This window comes from Bombyx mandarina, chromosome 15, assembly GCF_030267445.1.
Source record: "Bombyx mandarina strain Sakado chromosome 15, ASM3026744v2".
NCBI classification, from domain to species: domain Eukaryota; kingdom Metazoa; phylum Arthropoda; class Insecta; order Lepidoptera; family Bombycidae; genus Bombyx; species Bombyx mandarina.
Genome location: NC_143221.1, coordinates 16,088,042 through 16,112,252, shown reverse-complemented (window position 1 = coordinate 16,112,252; position 24,211 = coordinate 16,088,042). Strand labels below are relative to the sequence as shown.

Sequence of the window (24,211 nt, the reverse complement as noted above, 5' to 3'; positions counted from 1 at the left end):
GTAGAAGATTCAGTAGGTAGATGTGGCCGTTTAAAGTTAGAAGGTTAATTTTGTGACACGCTGTTTTCTATAATTTCAATTGAAGAAGTTATACCTAACTCGCTTTCAGGACATTTCGAGGCAATATGGCCCTCACTCTTGCAAACGGAGTAGGTCATAGTTTCCGACGATAGATAGATCCAGTAGGGAGTGTCTTCAAATTATATGGAGATATTTTCTGGGGGGCGGTAAAAATTCTCAGGAGTAACAAAGAGTTGACGGCGAAAGCTCAATATGTGATTATATCCAGGATCGTTGATACGGGCCCTCAAAAAAGATATAGGCGACATTAGATTGATTCCTACTTCCTACAGTTTTGATAGAATCAAATCAATCTCAGAGTAAGGGATAATTGGACATACGTTTGAGAGAATGATACGTTTATTTCTATTGATCAGTGGTCGAATTGGTAGCTTATGGTTCTGTACGATTATATACTTTTTATTATCAACGATATCATCAGCTATAGATTTTGACGACAAATATATAGTTATACAAATGCGGTTATTAGAAATTCTAGACAGAAACCTTATTTGAGTTGAAAATTATGACCTTCCCTAAGGCTTGTGCGTAGTCTTTAATTTGCACGTTTTCTACAGCGTCAATAACAATGGCTTGATCTTTTTTTGGTAATGGTACTGGTAACAAAATTCAAAAATATAAAATTAATACAAAATATTATTACACAAATACAAACAAACAAAACAACTAGTTATTACAATGAATGAAAACCGCGCGCTTTAACTAGTGATAGCTTTTTGATGACCACATAAGGTGATCGTAGGTACCGGAACTCAAATTCTTCCTGGAACATGCGATAAGAAACGCCCACAACGTAAGTGTCCAGAAATTTCGAAAACAAAATATAATAGCGATCAATGGATCAACTACTTAAAGATGATTCCGTTTCGCTCGATTCGAATATTGCTATCTCAGTAGCACAGGTGTTTTCTGGAATCTGGACAATAGTTTTGGGGCGTGACTTGCTTCGGTTGAGCCGTTCTTTTCATATGTCTATCTCATCTCAAACGAAAGATCGAGAAGTCCATCCGTCTAAGCAATAAATAAAAAAAACACTTTTGAGGTGCCCGTCAGGGGTCCCATCAGGTAGGTGGCGGTCTCCCCCCGGTGAAGGTCAAGGGGCGACCTGAGGGGGTGAGGCCGCGCGGCGCGCTACCAGCACTCTAGCGCGCTGCCGTGGAGTGAATAGAGCGACCGGTCGACGGTGTATCGCGTCCCGACCCGGCAGGCTGGTTCTGGTCCAGCGGGGTATTCCGGGACACCAGCGGCACCGTCTGGGCGGCCCGACGGGCTGCCGTACCGAGACGGCCGACGTTTCAGAGCCTTCGATTCGCCTCGAAGGCTCCGTCGGCTGGGCGTCCTTGGGGTGAGCCGCGCCGTCTGGTTGTAGTGTTGACCGCGGTAGCCCCCCTACCTCATCCGGGTTCTGACCTCGGAGGGGATCGGACGTCGGGTGTAAGAGTGCAGAGGAGTCGTTTAGTGGGTGGGCTCTAAAATCCTTGGGCCCGCGGTCTGCTCACAACACCATGCAGATCGTTGAATCTCACATACCCCGCGCGCCCCTTTTGCGCGGGGACCTCGTAGGAGGTTCGGCCCTCTACCCGAAAAAAAAAAAAAAAAAAAAAAAGGGGTCCCATCAGACTCTGATATTCCAATAGAGATGCTGTACTTCATAATACGTTAGGATCCTTAGGTCTCAGGAAACAGAAATATAACGCCGTTTCCAGGTCCTATATGAAGGCTATTTACAAAGCAAAGTTAGAGAAACTTAGCAGAATAGGCGAGCGACTAAAAAATTATTCTTCCGAAAGCCGTGCTTTTAGTAGCTCCCTAAAGCTGCACAGGGAACTTTTGCCAGTCTAGTCTACCGCAATTGCGCAAAAACTATAACAGTATGATCCATAGTGCGAAAGAAAAGGGTGACCTTTTGATTAAACTCTTTGCCTCGATCTCCACTATGGATGACGGAAGTGCCACGTCACGGAACATTCCTTGGTAAGAAAGCACTCTGTCAGAGATCTGCTTCACACAATGTGCAGTCAGACGAGAGCTCCGGGTCCTGCATGTACATAAGTCATATGGTATATTACAGTTCCGCTGTGGTTCTGAAAACGTGCGCTACCGGAGCCAGTGGCCAGACCGATGGCAATACGAGCATACGTCCCGACCCCTGTAGACGGCGGCCTCCTATTAGTGAAGGTCATGGGCTGACCTGAGAGGGACGATGCCGCACGGCGCTTTATCAACGCTGTAGCATGCCGCCGAGGAGTCATCATAAAAGCGACCAGTTGGCGATGTACCAACACAGCAAGCTGGTTCTGTCCCCGCGGGTATCCTGGGGCACCTGTTGAACTAGCTGGGCAACCGACGTACCATTGCCGAAGCACCTGATTCATTCTAGATATTGAAAAGAATCCAACTTACAAGTCCTTACTTAATAGAACATACATTTTCATCTCTAACTACGCAAATACGTTTTTCTTTTTTTTTTCCAAATATGAACACCTTAAATTTCATCGTAGTAATATTCCTAACCTGGTTAAGCAATTATGGTTTCCGTCACTCAAAGAACGAGCTTCAAGGTCTGATCTCTTCGCAGACAATGACTACATAAGGCAGCTGCTCCCATACTCAACTGGGACCGGGACCGTTCTGCCTAACTCATTTAATGTTTGTTGATGAATGTTTCCTTTGAAATAGCAATGAAATCATTCTAATTGACGTCAAAAACAAACAATAAGTCTTTCTTATCATATTTTTAAATATAAAAACCGCGAACTGGTGCCTTTTATAAACAGAAAGGTCAAACACTTAGAGAACTCTTGATAAAGAATATTATATAAAACATCGGGCAAAGTGTTGACTGTAGTTAATTTGAACATGGTGTTGAAAGTAAGTATTGCTTTTTTACTTGCCACTTACTTCTAATTACGTCGTTTATTTTAAATATAAATTGATACTTGGGCGCGGTCTGTTTCTCAAGGACTAATAATACCAGTCAGATAGGATAACGAATTGATAGATAGAGGTAGGCAAGGACTCATTCCACCAGTTACAAGTTTTTATATGAAATTTCACTGGACAATATAAAATTTAGATTTCCGAGTAAATAATATTATTATGTAGGTACGTTTAAAATTTAGTGTTTGTGTCACCTCTTTTCAAAAATTTATCTTCGTTATTACTCAATGATATATTAATTGAATTTTCTTTTAGATTACTTGCCTCATACTCGCAGTGGCCGCAACTGTGCAGGGTTGGTATTTTTATTTCTTTTTGTTTTGTTTAAATAGATGGACGAGCTCACGCCTGATGTTAAGTAATCACTGGAGCCCATAGACATCAACTACGTTAATGCCGCCGCTCACCTTGAAACATGAGTTCTAAGTCCCAGTTTTAACACTACAACGCCTGCCCTATCCTTCAAACCAAAACGCATTACTGCAGACGGCATAAATAGGCAGGTTAGTGGTACGGACTCACAAGATGTCCTACCACCAGTAATTTTTGCCGGAGTTATGATACGCGGCAGAGCTTGAGGCTTTTTAAAAAGAAACAAGAGAGCTACCGTTCAAGGCAGAGAATGGTTAAGGACTGATTTATTCATAAAGATTTTATGCTTATATACTATTAGACATTACCAACAAGGGGTTTACATTATTCTATTTCCTGATATTGAATACAGTGAATATTACACATACATGTTATCTAAACCTAATTACCAAATTTAAACGGTGATGATGTTGTGAACGCTATCTGGTTACAAAGCGCTATTGTGTATTATATATTGTATTGACTTCCACCGTGAAGAAACAACATCGTGTAACAAAAATCAAACCCGTAAAAATTAGAATTTCCATAATTACTGGTGGCAGGATCTCTTGTGAGTCCGCACGGGCAGGTACCACCACCCTTCCTGTTTCTGCCGTGAAGCAGTAATGCGTTTCGGTTTGAAGGGTGGGGTAACCGTTGTAACTATACTGAGACCTTAGAGCTCATATCCCAAGGTGGGTGGCGGCATTTTCGTTGTAAATGTCTATGGGATCCGGTTACCACTTAACACCAGGTGGTCTGTGAGCTGGTCTGCCCATCTATGCAATAAAAATAAAATAAAAAATAAAATTATAAATACCTATTTGATAAACAAATATATTACAATAATTCAAATTTCAATTACGCATTTCAGGCCTTCCTCATCTCGGCTTGGGTATTGGCGCTGGTGTTGATCTAGGCGGACATGAGCATGGGCACGGACCCGACTATGGAAACGCTGATGCCGAAGCTGGTTTGGGCGCTAATCTTGATCTTGGCGGGCATGGCTACGACAACAGCGACACTAAAGCTGATACAGTAGATGAAATCACTTGGCGTGATGGCGCTAAAGCCGGCAATGGTGTACATGAACGTGTATACACTAGAATTGGGAGGGATACAAGAAACGCTGTTGATCATGATCTTGTACACGGCAAAACTATAAGCAGTGTCGAAGCAGAAGGAACCAGTTCAGGCTTAAAAGGCTTCGGTCAAGGTGGCTTTGGAAACTACGGAGGATTTGATAGTTTTAGACACGGCGGTTCTGATTTCGATAGCTTTGCACATGATAACTTCGGATCCAGTAGCTTTGGAAATCACAACCCCGGATTTGGTAGCTTTGGGAACTACGATTCTAGGTTCGGAAACTTTGGAAACCGTGATCCTGACTTTGGTAGCTTTGGGAATCGCGATTCTGGATTCGGAGGCTTTGGAAATCGTGACCCTGGATTTGGTAGGTTTGGGAATCACGACTCTGGATTCGGTAGCTTTGGGCATGACTCCGTATTCGATCACCGCGACTCTGGATTTGGTAGCTTTGGTAACTCTGGATCCAGTAGTTTAGGACATAGTAACTCTGGATCAGGCGCTACCAGGAAAGACGATTCCAGTACCACAAGTCATGGAGATGTCGGTTCTAGTTTACCAGATCCTGATATAGACGAAGCTAAACTTGAAGAACATGTTGAAAATATGGCTAAGGATTTGGGAAGTATCGGTGCAGCTATTGGCGAAGGCCTAGTTACCAACATTGTGGCCGGCCTCAAGAGACATTGATCGAGAGGACAATAACTCTAATCCCAATATTACAGTGACTCTCATCTGAATGATTGATTACACATATTGTTTTTACTTTAATTCCTTTTTAATTTAATAAAAATGCTTTATAAGTACCCATTTTCTTTTCTGTGTATCATTTACTAGATGTTTTTTCTTTAAATTTTGAAATTGTAGTTAGTTAAATTTCATCAGGTTTTATTCATTTAAGATTTCATTCATTTAATTAGTATTTCACATTCAATGACTTTAAGCTAAAAACATTTTCCTATATTATGATGAGTCTCGGGAACACATAGTAAGTAGTACCAGACCAAAACAAATACGGGACTAAATATCGAATATTTGTACGAAAGATATTATTTCCGACTGGGAAATATCCCGGGTCGTGTTAAGTCTATACCAAATAGTTATTAAAATGAAGGTATCAGACTCGCATACTCGGTATTAAATCGATGCCGAAACTAAATATATGTATATATGTAGTTTTTTTTTTTTTATATGACTTTAATTATTAATTTGACATCTTAGTTTTCTTTTGTGATTTCTATTCTTTAAAAAATTTAACCTTAAAGAAAATAATCAAGAAACTCCTCTTGGGACAATCTAAGACTGGATGAAGTTTAATCAAATGCAGCGTCAAATTAGTAAACTTGTCAAATCAGTAAAAGACGAAAACTGATCAGTCAAATCGTAAATGTACTATGAGTCAAATCGAAATTTAAGTTAAACTAAGTCTGGTTACATTCTTCTTCACTCTTCTCTACTCTTCTTTATTTTATGAAGAAGAATTAGAGGTCCGGAGGCTTTTCCACTTCCACCAGAACAGGTGGGCGAGCAGAGGCTCAGCCAGGAGGAAACTGCCTTCATGTCTTAGCAACGCTTTTATAGCGGACACGACATGTCTATAATTTTCTCGAACGCTCTTGATAGTACTACTTGTTTTGATATCCGTTTCTTCTATTTGACGATAGATGGCGTTACTCCTACCGACATAACAATACCGTTATTGAACAGTTAGATGAGTTTAGGAATTCGACATAATGATAATATTTTATATTACTGATAACCCTAAACTTGTTTTGATCACCTTTTTAGCGGAAAAAAACATGATCATATTTAGATGGGAAGGTCAAGCTCCCAAAATGCTTAGATTAAGACCACTATATAATTACATCAGTGAATAGACCATTGGTTATTTACACAATGGCGTTGAAGGTGAGTGTTCGTTTTTACTATTACGAGTATAGTTTAACTTTTAAAGGGCCAATTTAAATGAAACATATTTGCTGCGATACAGTAATGCGGGATACAGATTAGCTAGCCGCCATTCTGAGAAAACTAGTCTGGCTGGCTATCTACACTGGCCACTTTTCATTTATTAAGAAAATTTCCTGAACCCATCGACACGAAAAGTTAATTCCCGCACCCAGCTCAAGATTTGACATATCGTCCCCAAGCTTAAGCACATTACCAAATACAGTAATATGTGCATACTTACTTAATGTTTTCATGTCATCGACTACTTCCAAACTAAAGTTTGTATTTTTTAACAGAAATACGTTTTGCATTTTAGGTGGTTTGCGTGCTACTACTAGCTGTGGCTGTTGCAGTACAGGGTGGGTAAAAAGTTTCTTTCGTTTCATTTTCCTCATAGTATTTATTAATCCGCCCCTATTTCATGAACAAAATAAAACATCGGAATCGTATTCTTTAATAAAAATTCATGCCCGTAAAATGTATTATAGAAACTTGCTTTTCTATTTTTTAAAATGCAAAGATGGTTGGATGGTTAAGTAGTTACCGGAGCCCATAGACATCTACAACTTAAATGCCGCCACCCACCTTGAGATATGAGTTCTAAGGTCTCAGTATAGTTACAACGGCTGCCTCACCCTTCAAACTGAAACGCATTACTGCTTCATGGCAGAAATAGGCAAGGTGGTGGTACCTACCCGTGCGGACTCACAATACGTCCTACCACCAGTAATTACGCAAAATATAATTTTGCAGGTTGGATTTTTATCACACGACTAGCTGACCCGGCAGACTTCATAGTGCCTCAATCAATAAATAAAAGTCGATAAATAAAAACCTCCGACGGGGAACACATCAAAGAAAAAACAAAATTGTTATATTTATTTAATTCAGACTATTTTCATATTTATCTACCTTTTAAACCTTCTCTCTAGACTTCGCAAATAATTCAAAACCAAAATTAGCCAAATCGGTACAGCCATTCTCGAGTTTTAGCGAGACTAACGAACAGCAATTCATTTTTATATATTATTATATTATAGAAGATAGATGTCATTCCTTCCTTGTGTAAATCAATCGTGAACATTTATTAAGTACGTATTTCATAAGAAAATTTAGTACTTGCCAGCGGGATCTGAACACCGTCGCATCGCTAGATACAAATGCACCGGACGTCTTATCCTTTAGGCCACGACGATTTGGCTAATGGGCGCCTACAGGGGCGTACTCGCCCTGCTCACTATTCCTGCTTATGCCGACTTAAAAGATAGGGCAACCGATTGAAAAATGTTTAAAGTGGCTATGGTATTCTGATGTGATATCCATGGGCTCTATTAGTGCTATGATGAAATACCGGGCGTGCCTTGAACTAGTTTAGCCATAAACCATTAACAAAAAATACCCTATTTTTCTTTCAATGCTATATAACTAGAAATTTTTGTTCTACTGTAAATTATGTCAGTAATCTTTAAAAAATAATACAAAACAAAATAACGATAGTTAAGCAAAATCAAACAATTTAGAACTTGTTGCTTCTCCAATACGGCCTTACCTTAGTTCGTACATAATTTGAATTTGATCTTTAAACTATAAAATTTAATGCTACTAAGAATGTTGCCGCCTGTTCTTTAGTGGAGACACAACGTTAACGTGTAAATTGAACAATTCAAACATAACGTGGCGTGATTGTTAGTAAATATTTATTATTATTTATTTATTATACAGCATAACATCTAATATCATTATTAGCGATCGGATATTGTCTTTTTATTTTTTTTTTATTGCTTAGATGTTTGGACGAGCTCACAGCCCACCTGGTGTTAAGTGGTTACTGGAGCCCATAGACATCTACAACGTAAATGCGCCACACACCTTGAGATATAGTTCTAAGGTCTCAGTATAGTCACAACGGCTGCCCCACCCTTCAAACCGAAACGCATTACTGCTTCACGGCAGAAATAGGCGGGGCGGTGGTACCTACCCGTGCGGACTCACAAGAGGTCCTACCACCAGTAATTACGCAAATTATAATTTTGCGGGTTTGATTTTTATTGCACGATGTTATTCCTTCACCGTGGAAGTCAATCGTGAACATTTGTTGAGTACGTATTTCATTAGAAAAATTGGTACCCGCCAGCGAGATTCGAACACCAGTGCATCGCTATATACGAATGCACCGGACGTCTTATCCTTTAGGCCACGACGACTTCAAAACTGTCTTCGACTGTCTTATTTTAAAGCACTCTATTTTTAATGCTATGATGAAAATTCGGTATTTTGTTTATGTTAGAGTAATTACTGTTATTGTAGATGTAATTGTTTCAAGTAATTGAGGATAAAAAAAATAATGAAAGGAAAAATATAGATTGCAGGTAATAAATAATTTGAAATAGATGATTGATAATATAATTAGTTCATTTGCAATCAGCTTTTAGTGTAGTATCCTAATAACGAATGAATCAGGCCTTATTTTTCAACTACTTACATACATAATATGCAATCATGTCATCAATGATCTGTTCAACTTTGTAATTCACTTCCTCTTAATGTTAGGATGATCACTGATCGCCTAACTTTCAAAATAAAGATTCGCCAACTTTTTCTGGAGAAACTTAAAAACTTAACAATTAGACTCGCAATGTAGTGTGCTCTGTGCAATATACTATTTTCTTGTACTATATATGTATATATTCTTCTATTTCTCTGATAAATTTATTATATTTTTATGTTGTGTTTAAGTGTGTATATGAATTTTTATGTGAATATACGAGTATCTGATAGAGATTATATATAGGTATATGTGTAAATTTTATATTATTATCATGATTTAATATTGTATACGTTGTTGTATGTGTTTGCATATATATGAAGTATTATTATCAGTTTGGTTATTTTCACATTAAGTTATGCACCTACCACAGAATTCTCTACACCGCCCTTGGTTGTCTGGTAGAGAATGCCTCAGGCATTAAGTCCGCCATTGTACTTCTGAGCATTAAGTTAAATAAATAAATAATATATTCTCTTTATTTCAGCCCTACCTCTTGGAAGTGATGCAGTCGGTGCTGTGGTCGATGCACAAGACAGTCCTGGATCTGCCATTGAAAGCATTGGTTACAGTTCTAATTTCGGCAGAACAGGGTACGATGATCATGGATTCGGAAAGTTAGGAGATGGCAGTGCTATATCTGAGAGGTTTGAAAAAGGAGGTTCGGTTGCTGGAATTGGCGGCTTTGGACGAGGTGGTCCTGGTCTCGCTCAATGACGTTGTTGACCCGTAGGAGCGCAAATCGAAGGACAACAACTCTAAATCTGATGATTAAAGTCTTGTTATGTCGAAATTAAAATTAAAACAAAATGGGTTTTTAGTGAAATAAATATTTCAAAATAAATGCGTAATTCATTTATGGGTAAGTAAATGACTTGTCCACAGAGATTAATTGAGTAGGGGTCCTCTTAAATGTGTCGAAACACGTTTAGAGATAATAATAGTGATACAATTTGATTTTAGCAGGGCTTGAAATCCTTGCGGCAGGTTTGTCTGGACAATATGAGACTCACGATGTACTTATATCAAAGGGTTTCACTATGTCGGGATTCAAAACCCGCAGGCAGATCGCGATTCTTCATAAACTTCTTATCTTCGCGACTTAATACACATACGTCCAAAAAGAGCGAATCCAAGAACGAATAAAATTGAACGAATAAAATTTTGTAGGGAAAAGTCGAACACGTAAAAATCTTAAGGTTGCTTAGCTATTGATGATAGCGATTAGTGAGGCGGCCAGACATTTGTTACTTCATTTGTTATTTATTTACATTCTTTATTTCTAGCGCGAAGAATGCATACGCTCCAACTTGAAGGACGGTATAGCCATTATACAATATTGTAGAGAGTTTGACCTCAAGGTAAGCTTTCTGGTGGTAGGACTTCTTGAGAGTCCGCGCAGGTAGGTACCACCACCTTGCCTATTTCTGCCGTAAAGCAGTAATGCGTTTCGCTTTGAAGGGTGGGGCAGCCGTTGTAACTATACTTGAGACCTTAGAACTTATATCACAAGGTGGGTAGCGCATTTACGTTGTAGATGTCTATGGGCTCCAGTAACCACTTAACACCAGGTGGCCTGTGAGCTCGTCCACACATCTAAGCAATAAAAAAAAAAAAAGGGTCAGATTACAATTTGTGATTTTTTATTTAATTAAAAAAATGGTGTCTTTTATGTCTTACCACTGCTTACTGGACCGCGATCCTATAAAGTAATATAAATAAATTGGTACGTGTCCAAATTTTATTTTAGTTTACGGGGTATACAGCCAGCCAACAAGCAACTTCTTCTCGATTATAATTAATTTTAACGCAAAATAATTAAACGAAGTTGAAAAGTCTCACGCACCGAATTTAATTAAAGCTTCTCATTGTTTACCGACGAACTTCGAAGGGGAAGCGTAGAAAAAAAACACAGTATCAAAATATTCAGCACGCTGTTTTGATAAATCGGCTGCCTCTTGCGAAAACCGTGTGAGGAGCATATTTGTTTTGGTCTATCGATTCTCGTATGGGAGACTAGTTTTGGAGGACGAACATCATTAGTATACCTTTTTTTTTTTTTTTTTTTTACGCTGGGGAATCCATTTACGGATACCCGGTCGAGAGGGGTAATGGTAATAGACCGGGTTATGTCGGACTCCGGCGCCTCCAGAAAAGAAGAGAAGAGGGAGAAGAGGAGGACCAAAGTCCCAAAAGTCCCAAAAGGACCAAAGTCCTCCTCTTCTTCCAATTCCTACCGGGAGACTACGCCTTGAGAAAGGCGCGCGAGGCGCTGCGCGGCGTCTACCACGCAGGACCCGCCCCGCAAAACCGACTACCGACTAAACCCCATCGAGCTCCACCACTCCGACTCCACGAAACCTACGGTACCGCACAATGCGCGCCGCAGGCTATTTATTTATTTAACAAGTTGCACCAACAAAGTGATCATCAATACAAAACATTGACAAATTGACAAAAGTTCATGGCATTATTAGTCTACCTAGAGACACTAGAGCTAAATATCTTGTCTTTCGACGGAAAGCCAGACTAGATCTTCTTAGATAGAATAGAATCTGAAGAAATAGAATCTGAAGATCATAATATAGGAAAATGTTTTTAGCTTAAAGTCATTGCATGTGAAATCCTAATTAAATGAACGAAATCTTAAATGAATAAAACCTAATGAAATTTAACTAACTACAATTTCAAAATTTAAAGAAAAAACTTCTACTAAATGATACACAGAAAAGAAAATGGGTACTTATAAAGAATTTTTATTAAATTAAAAAGAATTAAAGTAAAAACAATATGTGTAATCAATCATTCAGATGAGAGTCACTGTAATATTGGGATTAGAGTTATTGTCCTCTCGATCAATGTCTCTTGAGGCCGGCCACAATGTTGGTAACTAGGCCTTCGCCAATAGCTGCACCGATACTTCCCAAATCCTTAGCCATATTTTCAACATGTTCTTCAAGTTTAGCTTCGTCTATATCCTACTGTAATAACTTTTGACCTTAGACCTGAGACCTTAGAACTCATATCTCAAGGTGGGTGGCGCATTTACCTTTTAGTTGTCTACGAATCTACGTAACCACTTAACACCGGTGGGCTGTGAGCTCGTCCACCCATTTAAGCAATAACAAATAAAGCGTTAAAATCTCGATGGTGTTGGAACGGTATCCTGATGATCCTCACCATCAATACGGAGTTTGCCATGTACGATGTTATGATTTGAGGCAATCGAGTTTTCCTTTAGAGGTAGGTACCTATGAACTGCGTTCGTATCAGGAGCCTTAATTGTGAAAGTTGAGCCTTTTGACGGCGAAAACGTTCGGCCAAAGATTTCTTGGCGTTTCAAAAAAAATGTAATAAACAATGCGAGGCGTGTAGGCAGCTTTGTGAACGTGTAGCTAGTATAAATAGTATAAAGAGTTCGTGTGAGCTTTTGAAGATTTTTTTATGGTTTCAACTTTCCCTTCCCGGACGTTGATCCCGAGATAAATTGGGAAAACTGTAGGAGAAAAGTACAAATGGATATCTCGCAGGAAAACTTTTATATTTCATGTGCCACTCTCAACAACTTGTTACTAGTTGTAAGACATCTTGAATCCGCACACGGGCGGGTATCACCACCCCGCCTATTTCTGCCGTGAAGCAGTAATACGTTTCGGTTTGAAGGGTGGGGCAACCGTTATAACTATACTTGAGACCTTAGAACTTATATCTTAAGTTGAGTGGCGCATTTACGTTGTAGATGTCTATGGGTTCCAGTAACCACTTAACACCAGGTGGGCTATGAGCTCGTCCACCCATTTAAGCAATAAAAAAAAATTAAAAAAGACAAATATTAACTTATGACCTAGGCTTTTTTGTTGAAAACAACTAAAGTATATAAGTTCATACTAACTTCGTTCATCATATGGTTACGCGGTGGGGCTCGGGATAAATAATACTTTTACCGAAGTACAAATTAAAAAAAAAATTAACACTTAAAACACTTAACGAACACTTTACAATTCACTTCTGCCGATTCGCTTCCGGTGATCCGTTCGCGGTTTCGCTTCGAGTAGGATCGATAATTATTAATTACTTTCATATAATTCCTGCAACGTTTTGATAGTCGACAAATCTACAATTATCAAGAATATTCCCCATAGAACGAATTGTTTCGATATATATTTCCGCTATTTGATAAAATAATAAATAAATAAATATTGACTAACAATCACGCCATGTTAACTGGTTCCGTGCAAGTTCGTAAAGTACTTTTGTTACGGAAATAAATGTAAGATTTTTATTATACACATACATACATTTCATATACATCCATAACCCTAGAAAAGACATTTTTATATTTATCATACAAATAACCTCCCTTGGCGGGATTCGAACCCGCGACCCCTTTGTGTAGTGATCATGTTACTTACCACTACACCAGACGGCCGTTATATAATAGATGCCGTTACACTTCTGGAGCTCTCTCGATATTACCAGTTCTTTTGATATTTGTTTCTGCTATTTGATGACAGATGGCGTTACTCTTACCGGAGTAACAATGATATAATTTAGCGAGTTATATTCTAGAAGAAGACGATTTTCTTTCCGAGTTTTCCCAAACGATTTTCTTAGATTTTAAGTTTAGCTTAACGTTAGTTCAATATAAATTTCGAATCACCTGCCAATGTTGAGGAATAAAGAAGGGTAAAATTTAAAATTAAATCATGGAAAGATAAATTCATCAATGCCCCGAAAAAGGGTTCGTTTCAGCCAATAAAAAAAAAACACAGCTTAGCCCAATTAGGGAATCCGGGGAAAATTGTTTGTTTTTCCAACCGATTGGATATTAAGGTTTCGCGGGGCCAAACAAGCCAGGGGGGATTAAAAATTCGTTTATTTTTACTTTGGCATCGAATGTGTAAAATAATTCGATTTCGCGTTCGCTTTGCCGGCGAATTATAAATTCAATTTTTTTTTCTGTATGTGCGTGCAAAACGTAAATATATTCTAGCGCCCGGTGAAATATGGGAAGCAATTTATCGCATATGAATAAATGAAGCTTAATTCGATTTTGATTACTTGTTGTATCTTTCATTCGTGAAATTTTAGGGACATAACTTTTCTTCTGTCGATGATCACATTGATCTCACCAGTACGTATTTCTCCCGAACACGTGCATTCTGGACGTGCTTGCGTGTCTTGCGTATGTATTGAACAGGTAGTCATAATACTGATGCTCTTGCTACGGCCAGTGCTAGCGGTCCTCTGAGCTCACCTACCGGTCTACGCATAGTTGAAACAACTCTTTAGACTAGCAATGATAAAGTAATGAATAGAAAAAAAAACAGTAATTAAAATTCCAATTAGTTAACCTAAAATTTGTAGAGCCTTTCGAATCGGACGTAACTTGTTAAACTGAAGTCGTAAAGTATTTGGTGACCTGCATAATAAAAAAAGAAAACCTATAATTGTGAAATAAAGCAGTAGCTTACAATTTTGTTTATAATTTTACTCTTCGTGATCTTTATGCAGTCAGTCTATACCTAGTCTTGCCATAAATACTGAGACAAAGGAAAAAAAAAATTCTATTGCAAATAACATTTATTACTTTTACAGTGTGTTAGTTTAATACATAAATATAAAACAATTTAAAGTATAAAAAGCTTATTCGAAGTGGTCTCCATTGACTGCAATACTGTCCTTTAAACGTTGAGGCCAGTTATCAATAGAAGCACGCACTCTTTCCATGGGAAAATTTTTCACTGGCAATCGTACGGATTGTTTTAGGGACTCCAAATTATCATGGCGTTTAGAGCAAGCCATACTCTCTAAAACTGGCCATAAATCATAATCCAGCGGATTAAGATCGGGACTAGACGACGGCCAGTCTTCAGCTCTGATGAAGTCCGAAACGTTCGTTTCCAACCAAGACTGCGTAGACCGAGCTTTATGACCTGGCGCCGAGTCTTGCTGGAAGGACCGTTCTTGATTATTGAACATGGTGTTGTTAAGGGGCTTCACTACCTTCACATGAATGGTATCTTGATACACTTGTGCTGATGTTTTGATACCTTTTTCACAAAAGTATGGCTCAGTCACTCCTTCATAGGTAATACCGCACCAAACCATCACTGAAGTCGGATAGTGCCCACGTTGCACTTTGTCGACTAATTGGGAAGCTTCCTTAGAGCTTTGAGCATAAATACGGTCATTTTGTTTGTTAAAATGTTGCTCAATTGTAAAAAATGTCTCATTCGTAAACAATTTTTTTCTATGACCTCCCTTTGCGTACCGCTTCAGTAGTTGTTTCGATTTTATCACCCTATTCTCTTTTAAATTATCAGTTAAGAAATGACCAGTACGTCTCTTATAAGCTGCGTGTCCTAAATCATCTTTTAAAATACGCGACATGGTTCTAGGTGCTATCTTCATCTCCCGAGATAAAATCTTTTGCTTTCGTACAGGATTTCTTCGAATTTTTTCCCTTACTGCTTTGACCACCTTTTTCTTACGAACACTATGTGGACGGCCAGATCTTTTTCCGTCACAAACAGAGGAGGTCTCGTTGCACCTATTAATAGCCCGGTACACATACATTTTACTAATACCAAGCGTATGGAAATATAAAAAATTGCATTTGGCTCCATACCTACTTTGTGTAATGCAATCACAGCGATTCGGTTCTCTTTATCATCCCACTCCATTTTAATATCGCAAAATATTGTACAATGTATTGGCGCCAAAACGAGAAAACTCAATGAGCAATCATATAAAAATGACAGATTCCAAGTTCAAATGTAATATTTTGTTTATTTTTAATTGTAACAGTATTTATGGCCAGACTTAGTATGATATCGCTACCAAAATACATAAATCACGTAGAGCCATCGTTGCGTTGCAACGAAATGATAACCAGTTCTAGTTCATTCGCTAATTGATAATAGTTAAGTACTTTAGATAACTACAATACTTAGTGATCCGTTTGAATCGAAACAAGTGAGACGTTCATCTCAGTATGTTGTTATTATTGTTTATTTCGTTTACGTTACTGCTTATATTTTTTTGGAAACAAAATAATTACTGGAAGAGCCGCAATGTAAAGCAAGTAACGGGTACGCTGTTCAAATTTACATTCGGAAGTCGTTCTCTCCCAGAGTACTACAAAGAGATTTACGATAAACACAATGAAAGTCAAATCGGCATTTACTTGGGACGTCGGCCGGCTATTATCCTCAAAGATTTAAGAGATATCCAAGCGGTGTTGGCTGGTGATTTCCAAAGCTTCCACAGTCGCGGCATCATCCTGAACGAAAAAGAAACCCTGGCTGACAGTATTTTATTTATTGACGACCTCCCTCGATGGAAGATCTTGAGACAAAAACTGTCTCCCGCCTTCAGCAGCTTGCGACTTAAAACTATGTTTGAAGGTATTGAAAGAAGCGCTCGAGACTTTGTTGAATTTATTGAGAACAGTGGAAACGATCAAGATCTTGAAGAAATGCCTTTCAACGCAATCTACAAGTACACCACCGGGTCTATTGGAGCCGCAGTATTTGGTGTTGACGTAGACCAAAACACGTTAGACACACCGGCGCTTAATATAACTCGAAAAGCTCTCGAACCGACTCTTAAGTCAATCATGACGTTTTTTTTAGCCGGCACATTCCCGAGACTAATCAAATGGTTGGATATGATGAACTTCGATAACTACGAGACAAGTTTCATCGATGCAGTAAAAAAAGTACTAGAGAATCGACGCGCGGGAGAGAAACAATATGATTTCATTGACGTTTGCTTAGAACTCCAAAATCATGAAGTTTTGAGAGATCTTGTTACAGGCTACGAAATCGTACCGACTGATGAATTGTTAGCTGCTCAAGCATTCTTCTTCTTTGTTGCTGGAGCCGATACCACTGCAAACGTTATGCATTTTACTCTTCTGGAACTTTCGTCTAATCCTAGCGTCTTGAAGAAGCTTCATGCAGAAATCGATGAAGTTTTCCAAGACGGAAAGAAAACGCTAAATTTTGAAGATATGGACAAATTCAAATATTTAGAAATGGTAGTAAACGAAACCATGAGGAAGTATCCACCGATAGGTTTGTTACAAAGAATTTGTACCAAAGAGACAAATCTTCCCAGTAATAATCTGAGGATAAGTAAGGATACAATAGCAGTTGTGCCCGTATTGGCGTTACATAGGGATGAAAGATTTTATCCAAAGTCAGATGCGTTTGATCCTCAGAGGTTTGCACCGGAAAATTTTAACAAAATCAATAAATTTTCATTTTTGCCTTTCGGCGAAGGAAACAGGGTTTGCATTGGTAAGTTACATATATATCTTTAAGGTAAAGTAATAAAGCTATGTATAAAATATGGGGTCAGCTTAATGTGTCAGCCAAATCTTATGTTTCGGGCAAAGCCCATCTTTGTATTGGTAATTTTTCGATTACAAATCATTCCGCGACTTGAGACCTCGATTTGTGATTTCGTTGGAATTTTTCACACGTATATCAGACGAATAGTAAATTAATTGACAAATAAAAACATTAATACAGTATTTTCCTAATTCAATCTACGTAATCCGAATCCGAGTCACTAGCACTTAAAATCTAACAAACGTGTTCATATGCTTAGCCTTCCGTTTTCGCGTTACAATACATAGGTTCCATGTTAGAGCGTAGTGCGATAGTTGATACGACGACGTGATCACGCTGAGTTTCTCGCCGGATCTTCTCAGCGGATCCCGTTCCAGCGTTAGATTCACTCGCAAAGCTGCTGCCGAGCTATTAGTACTTCGATGGTCCTTAAGCAGTTGATAGCTGATACTCCCTCGCTTAATTAAGCCCAAGCCCGTCCACCCACTTTGGTGGACCTAGAACGACCTACCAACCAGCAGCTCACCCATCCCTCCATCCCAAAAAAATGGTATTTTCTCTAATTGGGCCGTAATTGCAACCAATGCCACATCCTATGAAATATATAAAAGCCAAAACTGGATACTCTTATTGTGCTGTATTATGAATGTTATTGGATCTTTGTACACAAGCTTACTTTGAGATTATATAGTTCAAAGATTATCACATCACAACTACAAGCCCCAAGCCATTCAACGAACTGTGCGCACGTAATACGATTACGATTCAAGATTTAAGACTTGCACTGAGACAAGGATCAATGACAATGCAATAATTGTATTAACTATTATTTTTTTATATCATATGACTCTGCGCAAGAAGGATGCTGTTATTACTCATACGAGCTTAAATGATTTCCGCTCAATGATCCGTGAAGAGGTGTCCACCTTGTTGGATGAATTTAGAGCAAACATTCTCCGCCAGTTCGACCTACAAAGCACTGAAGTATTGAATCGTCTGAGTCGTGTTGATGATGCTCTGAGTAACTTACAGGTAAAATATGAAGAGGTAAAAAAGGATCTCAGTGACAAAACGAATACAATCACCATCCTGGAATCTGAAAACCAAGATTTAAAATCCACAATTATGGACTTGAGCTCCCGGTTGTCTAGGATCGACCAGTACTCACGATCAAGCAACATAGAAATACAGTGTATACCCGAATTTAAGTCTGAAAACCTGAACTCAACAGTAAAGCAACTTGCTAATACAATAAATTATAATTTGAATGAAGCTGACATCCATATCTGCAAGAGGACATCCAAGTTAAGCAAGGAGAACAAACGCCCCCGCTCCGTCTTCGTCAAGTTTAGCTGCCCTAGAGTACGCGACGAGTTCCTGGCTGCCACCATCACGTTCAACAAGAGGGTTACTTCCAAAGCTGACAAGCTCAACTCCAGTCACCTGGGAATAGCGGGCGAGCGACGTCCTATCTACGTCGGCGAGCACCTGACACCTGCTATGAAAACTGTTCATGCGGCTGCTAGAGCAAAAGCTAAGGACCTAAATTATAAGTTCGTGTGGGTCAAAGGCGGTAATGTCTATATGCGCAAAACAGAATCTTCAGAATACAAGTTAATTAAATCAGTTGAATCTTTATCACTATTAGAATGAATAAACAACGAATTTGTTAAAAGCTTAAGTAACTTAATGTGCTCGATTTTGTTGAAGTGTTTAATTACGCTTCAGCATATTGTATTTTGTAAATATTTTATTTTTATTTTTTATTCTATATTTAACTCATCGAATGTGCTAAATTCACCTAATTTTAAGTATCGTTTTGATTGATTCTTAACTTCATTTTATTTAACCGACCTTGTCTAAAATAATAATATTTTTGTTTAATTACAAATTGATTTCTTGTCAAGTTGCAGTTCGCGCTTATCAGCTTACGAATATGATCTCATTAAATAGTTTATCTTGTTATTATCAAAATGTTAGGGGTCTTAGACTGAGTACTGTGGAGATTCAACAACAACTGTTACTAAACAATTATGATATTATAATATTTACTGAAACGTGGCTCAATGGTAGTATTTTAGATTTGGAGGTATTTGACAACAGATATGAGGTTTTTAGAAGAGACCGAGAGAGCTCATCTATGTATAATTTTAGGAGAAGGGGAGGCGGTGTTCTTATCGCAGTAAAAAAACAGTTTGTAGCGTGGCGCATGTTTGAATGGGAGAGTGACTGTGAGGACGTGTGGATCAAAATTAAAAGTCGTAATTCAAATGTTCAGTTACTGAATCTGTGTGCAGTCTACCTGCCACCCCCCGTCACGGTCACAGCTCTCGATAATTATTTAGACAAATGTAGCGTAGGTTTTGACCAAAATTGTAGCACGATTATATTAGGTGATTTTAATCTAAGCGGGATAAACTGGGAGCTTAACGATGATGAGTCCTACACTACACCGAACAATTATGGTACCTGCCCAATGAATAGCAGTTTGATAGACTTTATGGCACTTAATGATATCGTTCAGCACAATCACATTCCCAATAGTAAAAATAAGATACTTGATCTTGTTCTCAGTAATACTCACAATAATATTACAGTCAAAGAATGTACTCACCCACTAAGAGATATTGATGAATTGCATCCCCCCTTAGACATATCTATAGCAACGACGGTATTTATTAACAAAACTAGTCAGAATACTATCAAACCGAAATATAATTTCCGAAAAGCTAATTATGAAATTATTAACAATGAATTAAGTGATATTAATTGGAATAATGAATTTAATGATTGCAGTAATGTAAATTATATGGTTAGCAAATTGTATGAGATTCTCAGAAATATTATAAAAAGTCATGTTCCATTTACACCCACATTTAAATATAAAAATTACCCTGTCTGGTTCTCACCATCCTTAGTAAAAATGTTAAAGCTAAAACACAAATACCATACAAAATACAAAAAACATAGAAATCCGTTAGACAAAATAGAATTCAATTACTTGCGTGCTGATTGTGAAAGGGTCATGCGTAAATGTTATAACGATTATATAATCTCTTTAGAAATTTTAATATCCAAGAACCCTAAATACTTCTGGTCGCACATTAAAAAGAAAAGTAATTTTAGTTCTAACTATCCACCCACTATGAGTCTTAATGACGTAAAAGGTCACAGTGTAGATGTCATCAGTGATCTATTTGCAAAATATTTCTCTTCTGTGTTTGAAGCTGATGACAATGTGTACAGCAATATTAATGCTGACTGGATAGACACAAAATGTAGTATGCGGGCTGTTCACATTGAAGTTAACAGTGTCAGACGGAAGTTGGAAAATCTGGATCTAACCAAGGGAGTGGGGCCAGACAATATCCCACCACAATTTATCGTTAAATGTGCTGAACAACTCTCCACACTCTTGTTTTTAATATTCAATCATTCATTATTATCAGGGATTTTCCCTGAAAAGTGGAAGGAAGCCCTAATAGTTCCCATACATAAGAATGGGAAAAAAGATCTAATAACTAATTATCGGCCCATCTCCATCCTTTGTACATTTGCTAAAGTCTTTGAAAGTTTAGTTTACACTCATATTTACAATCATGTAAGAAACCAGCTGTCCCCATTTCAGCATGGCTTCATGACGAAGCGGTCCACAAATACGAATTTATTTCAATACGTAGATGATGTTGCGGTCATCATTGACAACTCTGGGCAAGTTGACGCAATATATACTGATTTTTCTAAGGCCTTTGATAAAGTTAACCACAGCATTTTACTAGAAAAACTACATCAATTTGGTATCGAAGTTCCTCTGCTTAGATGGTGTTCTTCGTATCTAAACCAAAGGCCATCACAGGTTGTTATTGACGGGCACAGTTCCAATCCATTCATAGCTTCTTCGGGTGTACCTCAGGGTTCCATCTTGGGTCCACTATTTTTTAACATCTTTATCAACGAAATTACAAATCTTTTTAAATATTCTACCTGTTACCTATTTGCTGACGATCTTAAAATAATGCGTGTTATAAATGATGTGAATGATGCTGAACTATTACAGAGAGATATTGATAAATTGGTTGATTGGTGCCAAATTAATAAAATGTATTTGAATATTTCGAAATGTCTACATATAAAATTTACATTAAAACGCAATATAATACCAACACAATATCATATTTCAGGGGAATGCTTGAGTGAAGTTTCTCAGACTCGTGATTTAGGGGTGGAGCTTGATACCAAGCTGAATTTCACTAAGCACATTGACAAAATTATAGATACCGCGAACAAATCACTGGGTTTTGTACTTAGGAATGGTAAGGAGTTTAAGAAGGTTTCCACTACGCTAATGCTTTACAACAGTTATGTTAGAAGCAAACTTGATTACTGCAGCACTGTGTGGTGTCCTACATACAAAACCCATATTAACAGGATTGAGAGAATTCAAAAAAAGTTACTTCGCCACATGTCGTACCGTTTTAGGCCGCCTAATTATGTTGAATCTTATGTTGATAGGGCTAAACATTTTAAAATGCAAACATTGAGTGATCGCCGCGATATGTTAGGCTTATGTTTTTTACATCAAGTTATGAGCGGTACTGTCGACTCCCAATTCATCCTCAATAAATTCTCTTTGAAGGTGCCATCTAGGTTACCTCGTCGCCCCGTTGCTCTTTTCAGCACCCGCTTTAGCAGAACCAATCTAGGCAAGCACTCACCTACTCCTCGTCTAACTAACCTTTATAATAATCTTGTTAGAAAAGTTGAAAACCTTGACATATTTGGCGATTCCCTTCCAATATTTAAGAACAAAATTATAAAAAGTTGTTGTTGAACCTCAGCCTCAGCCTCGGTCTGAGTACTCGGGTATTACTGCCCTTGTTGTCTTTCTTTTGTTTTTAATTTTTTATTATTATTAATAGTATTATTAAATCTCTATTAATATATTAATGTAATGCATGCTGTGATTGCCTATAATTAGAGTTGCAGTTATCAATTGCTCTATACATGTCAATGTTATTTTATGTCTTACTGTAAACCCTGTCGGTAATCCTTAAATAAATAAATAAATAAATAAATATTTTTACCAGAGTCACAAGACAACTCATTTTCATTTCGACTTGCCATTAAAATGTATCTTTTTTTGGATTCTGAACTTTTTTCTATTGTCCCTGTAGGCAGACGAGCATACGGCCTACCTGATGGTGAGTGGTTACCATCGCCCATGACCTTCAGCAATGCCAGGGACAGAGCCAAGTCGCTGCCTACCGCTAAGTATGCACCACAAGCATCGTTTAAAGGACATGTCATAGCGTTCGGGAAACAGCTGGAGGGGAGCTCATTCCAAAGCCGGATGGTACGTGGCAGAAAAGATCTTTGGGAACGCACTGTGGATGAACGCAGTGGCTTCACGTAGTATGGATGAACTCTACTCCGGCGGCGGGCGGTGCGATGGTAAAAACGAGATGATGGGATCATCTCAAACAATTCCTAAGAGCACTCCCCAAGGAGCATACAGAACAAATTTCATTTTTATTTTGTTTAATAGCCAAAAATATATTTTTCTATAAAAATAATCCATAGCGACCTTGATCCACAAACAAACTTCTTGATTCCAGGTGCTAAATTCGCACGTCTCCAACTGAGAGCAGGTCTTGTGCGGCTACTGCGGAAGTACACGTTGGTGCCCCAAGACTACAAGCCTGTGAAGTTCGAAAGGAGTCCATTCGCGGTCCGTGATTCAAAAGCGAAATATCGATTGATTAAAAGGACGAATTAGAAAAAAAAGTATTAAATTGATATCGAACTGAACTTAACGAAAACCGCGACAATCACATTGTGAATATGGTGACATTGTAACTTTGTCTATAATATATTATGATTTGAAGCTTAATAGGCTGGTGATATGACGTCTAAACTGGTGCTAGGAGCTTCAAACTGGTAGTAGGAGCTCTTGTTAGTCTGCACGGGTAGTTACCACCGCCCTACCTATTTCTACCGTGAAGCAGTAATGCCTTTCGGCTTGAAGGGTAGGGCAGCCGTTGTAACCATACTGAGATCTTAGAACTTATATCTCAAGGTGGGTGGCGCATTTACGTTGTAGATGTCTACGGGCTCCAGTATCCACTTACACCAGGTGGGCTGTGAGCTCGTCCTCCCATCTAAACAAAAAAAAAATGTGTGCGTGTACTAGTGTACACACGTAAGAAGTGAAACTTCTTTATGGCCTTATTTTTCGAAAAATGATCTACATGCAACTTTCTAGAAATTGGTTAAATAAAGTTAAATTAGATAAAGTTTAAACAAAAGGATTTTATTATCATAGACATGAATACAAAAAAGTTAAATTAGATAAAGTTTAAACAAAAGGATTTTATTATCATAGACATGAATACAAAAAAGATGGCGCGTAACGGAAAAATGTGACGCGTAACCGAAAAATGTGACGGTAAATTTTTTTCCAACGCCGATAAAGAAGTTTCACTTCAAAAAAAGAAAAAAACTTAAGTCCTTAGACTTCCTTCCAATTCTACATTAACAATACTGTGTACTGTTATGTTTTATGAATTATGAATTGTAATTTTCAACCATAATCAAAATATTACTGAATAAATTTTAATACATAAAGTAGTATATTAGTGGAAAAAAATATCCTTGTCAATTTCATTTCTTTCTAGTAACCTCTGCTACGCTATGGTCTTCGCTAAGAAAACAAACAGACCACAATATTGTATGCAGATACCGAAACACTGCACAACATGAATATAGACTTTAAGAGATAATTTCGAAGTGTCTAGTTTTGTAATGTCATGCATTTCACGCAATGCATTCACGTCGACAAAACTGCAAGTATAATTTTGTTTTAAACAGTGTCGTTCAATGATATTTTATATGTAAAAAG

At 38.0% G+C, this 24,211-nt stretch overlaps 3 protein-coding genes across 4 annotated transcripts; all 3 read left to right on the top strand.

Annotated features, from left to right (window-relative positions):
* The first annotated feature begins 2,847 nt into the window (after positions 1–2,847).
* On the top strand, positions 2,848–5,273 carry LOC114250272 (uncharacterized). Its single transcript, XM_028184076.2, has 3 exons — positions 2,848–2,952; positions 3,277–3,316; positions 4,247–5,273. Exons 1-3 carry the CDS (start codon positions 2,941–2,943, stop codon positions 5,146–5,148), a joined length of 954 nt encoding a protein of 317 aa, XP_028039877.2. The 5' UTR covers positions 2,848–2,940; the 3' UTR covers positions 5,149–5,273.
* Positions 5,274–15,921: 10,648 nt separating this feature from the next.
* Positions 15,922–23,618, top strand: Cyp337a1 (cytochrome P450, family 337, subfamily a, polypeptide 1). Of its 2 annotated transcripts, none has more exons than XM_028184089.2 (2): positions 15,922–17,259; positions 22,929–23,618. In XM_028184089.2, exons 1-2 carry the CDS (start codon positions 15,951–15,953, stop codon positions 23,087–23,089), a joined length of 1,470 nt encoding a protein of 489 aa, XP_028039890.2. In that variant the 5' UTR covers positions 15,922–15,950; the 3' UTR covers positions 23,090–23,618. The 2 variants fall into 2 exon arrangements, with proteins under 2 accessions (XP_028039890.2, XP_089589570.1); XM_089733444.1 differs by lacking the exon at positions 15,922–17,259 and adding an exon at positions 19,086–21,626.
* On the top strand, positions 17,300–20,590 carry LOC149501552 (uncharacterized). Its single transcript, XM_089733445.1, has one exon. It carries the CDS (start codon positions 18,157–18,159, stop codon positions 18,964–18,966), a length of 810 nt encoding a protein of 269 aa, XP_089589571.1. The 5' UTR covers positions 17,300–18,156; the 3' UTR covers positions 18,967–20,590.
* Positions 23,619–24,211: the final 593 nt, after the last annotated feature.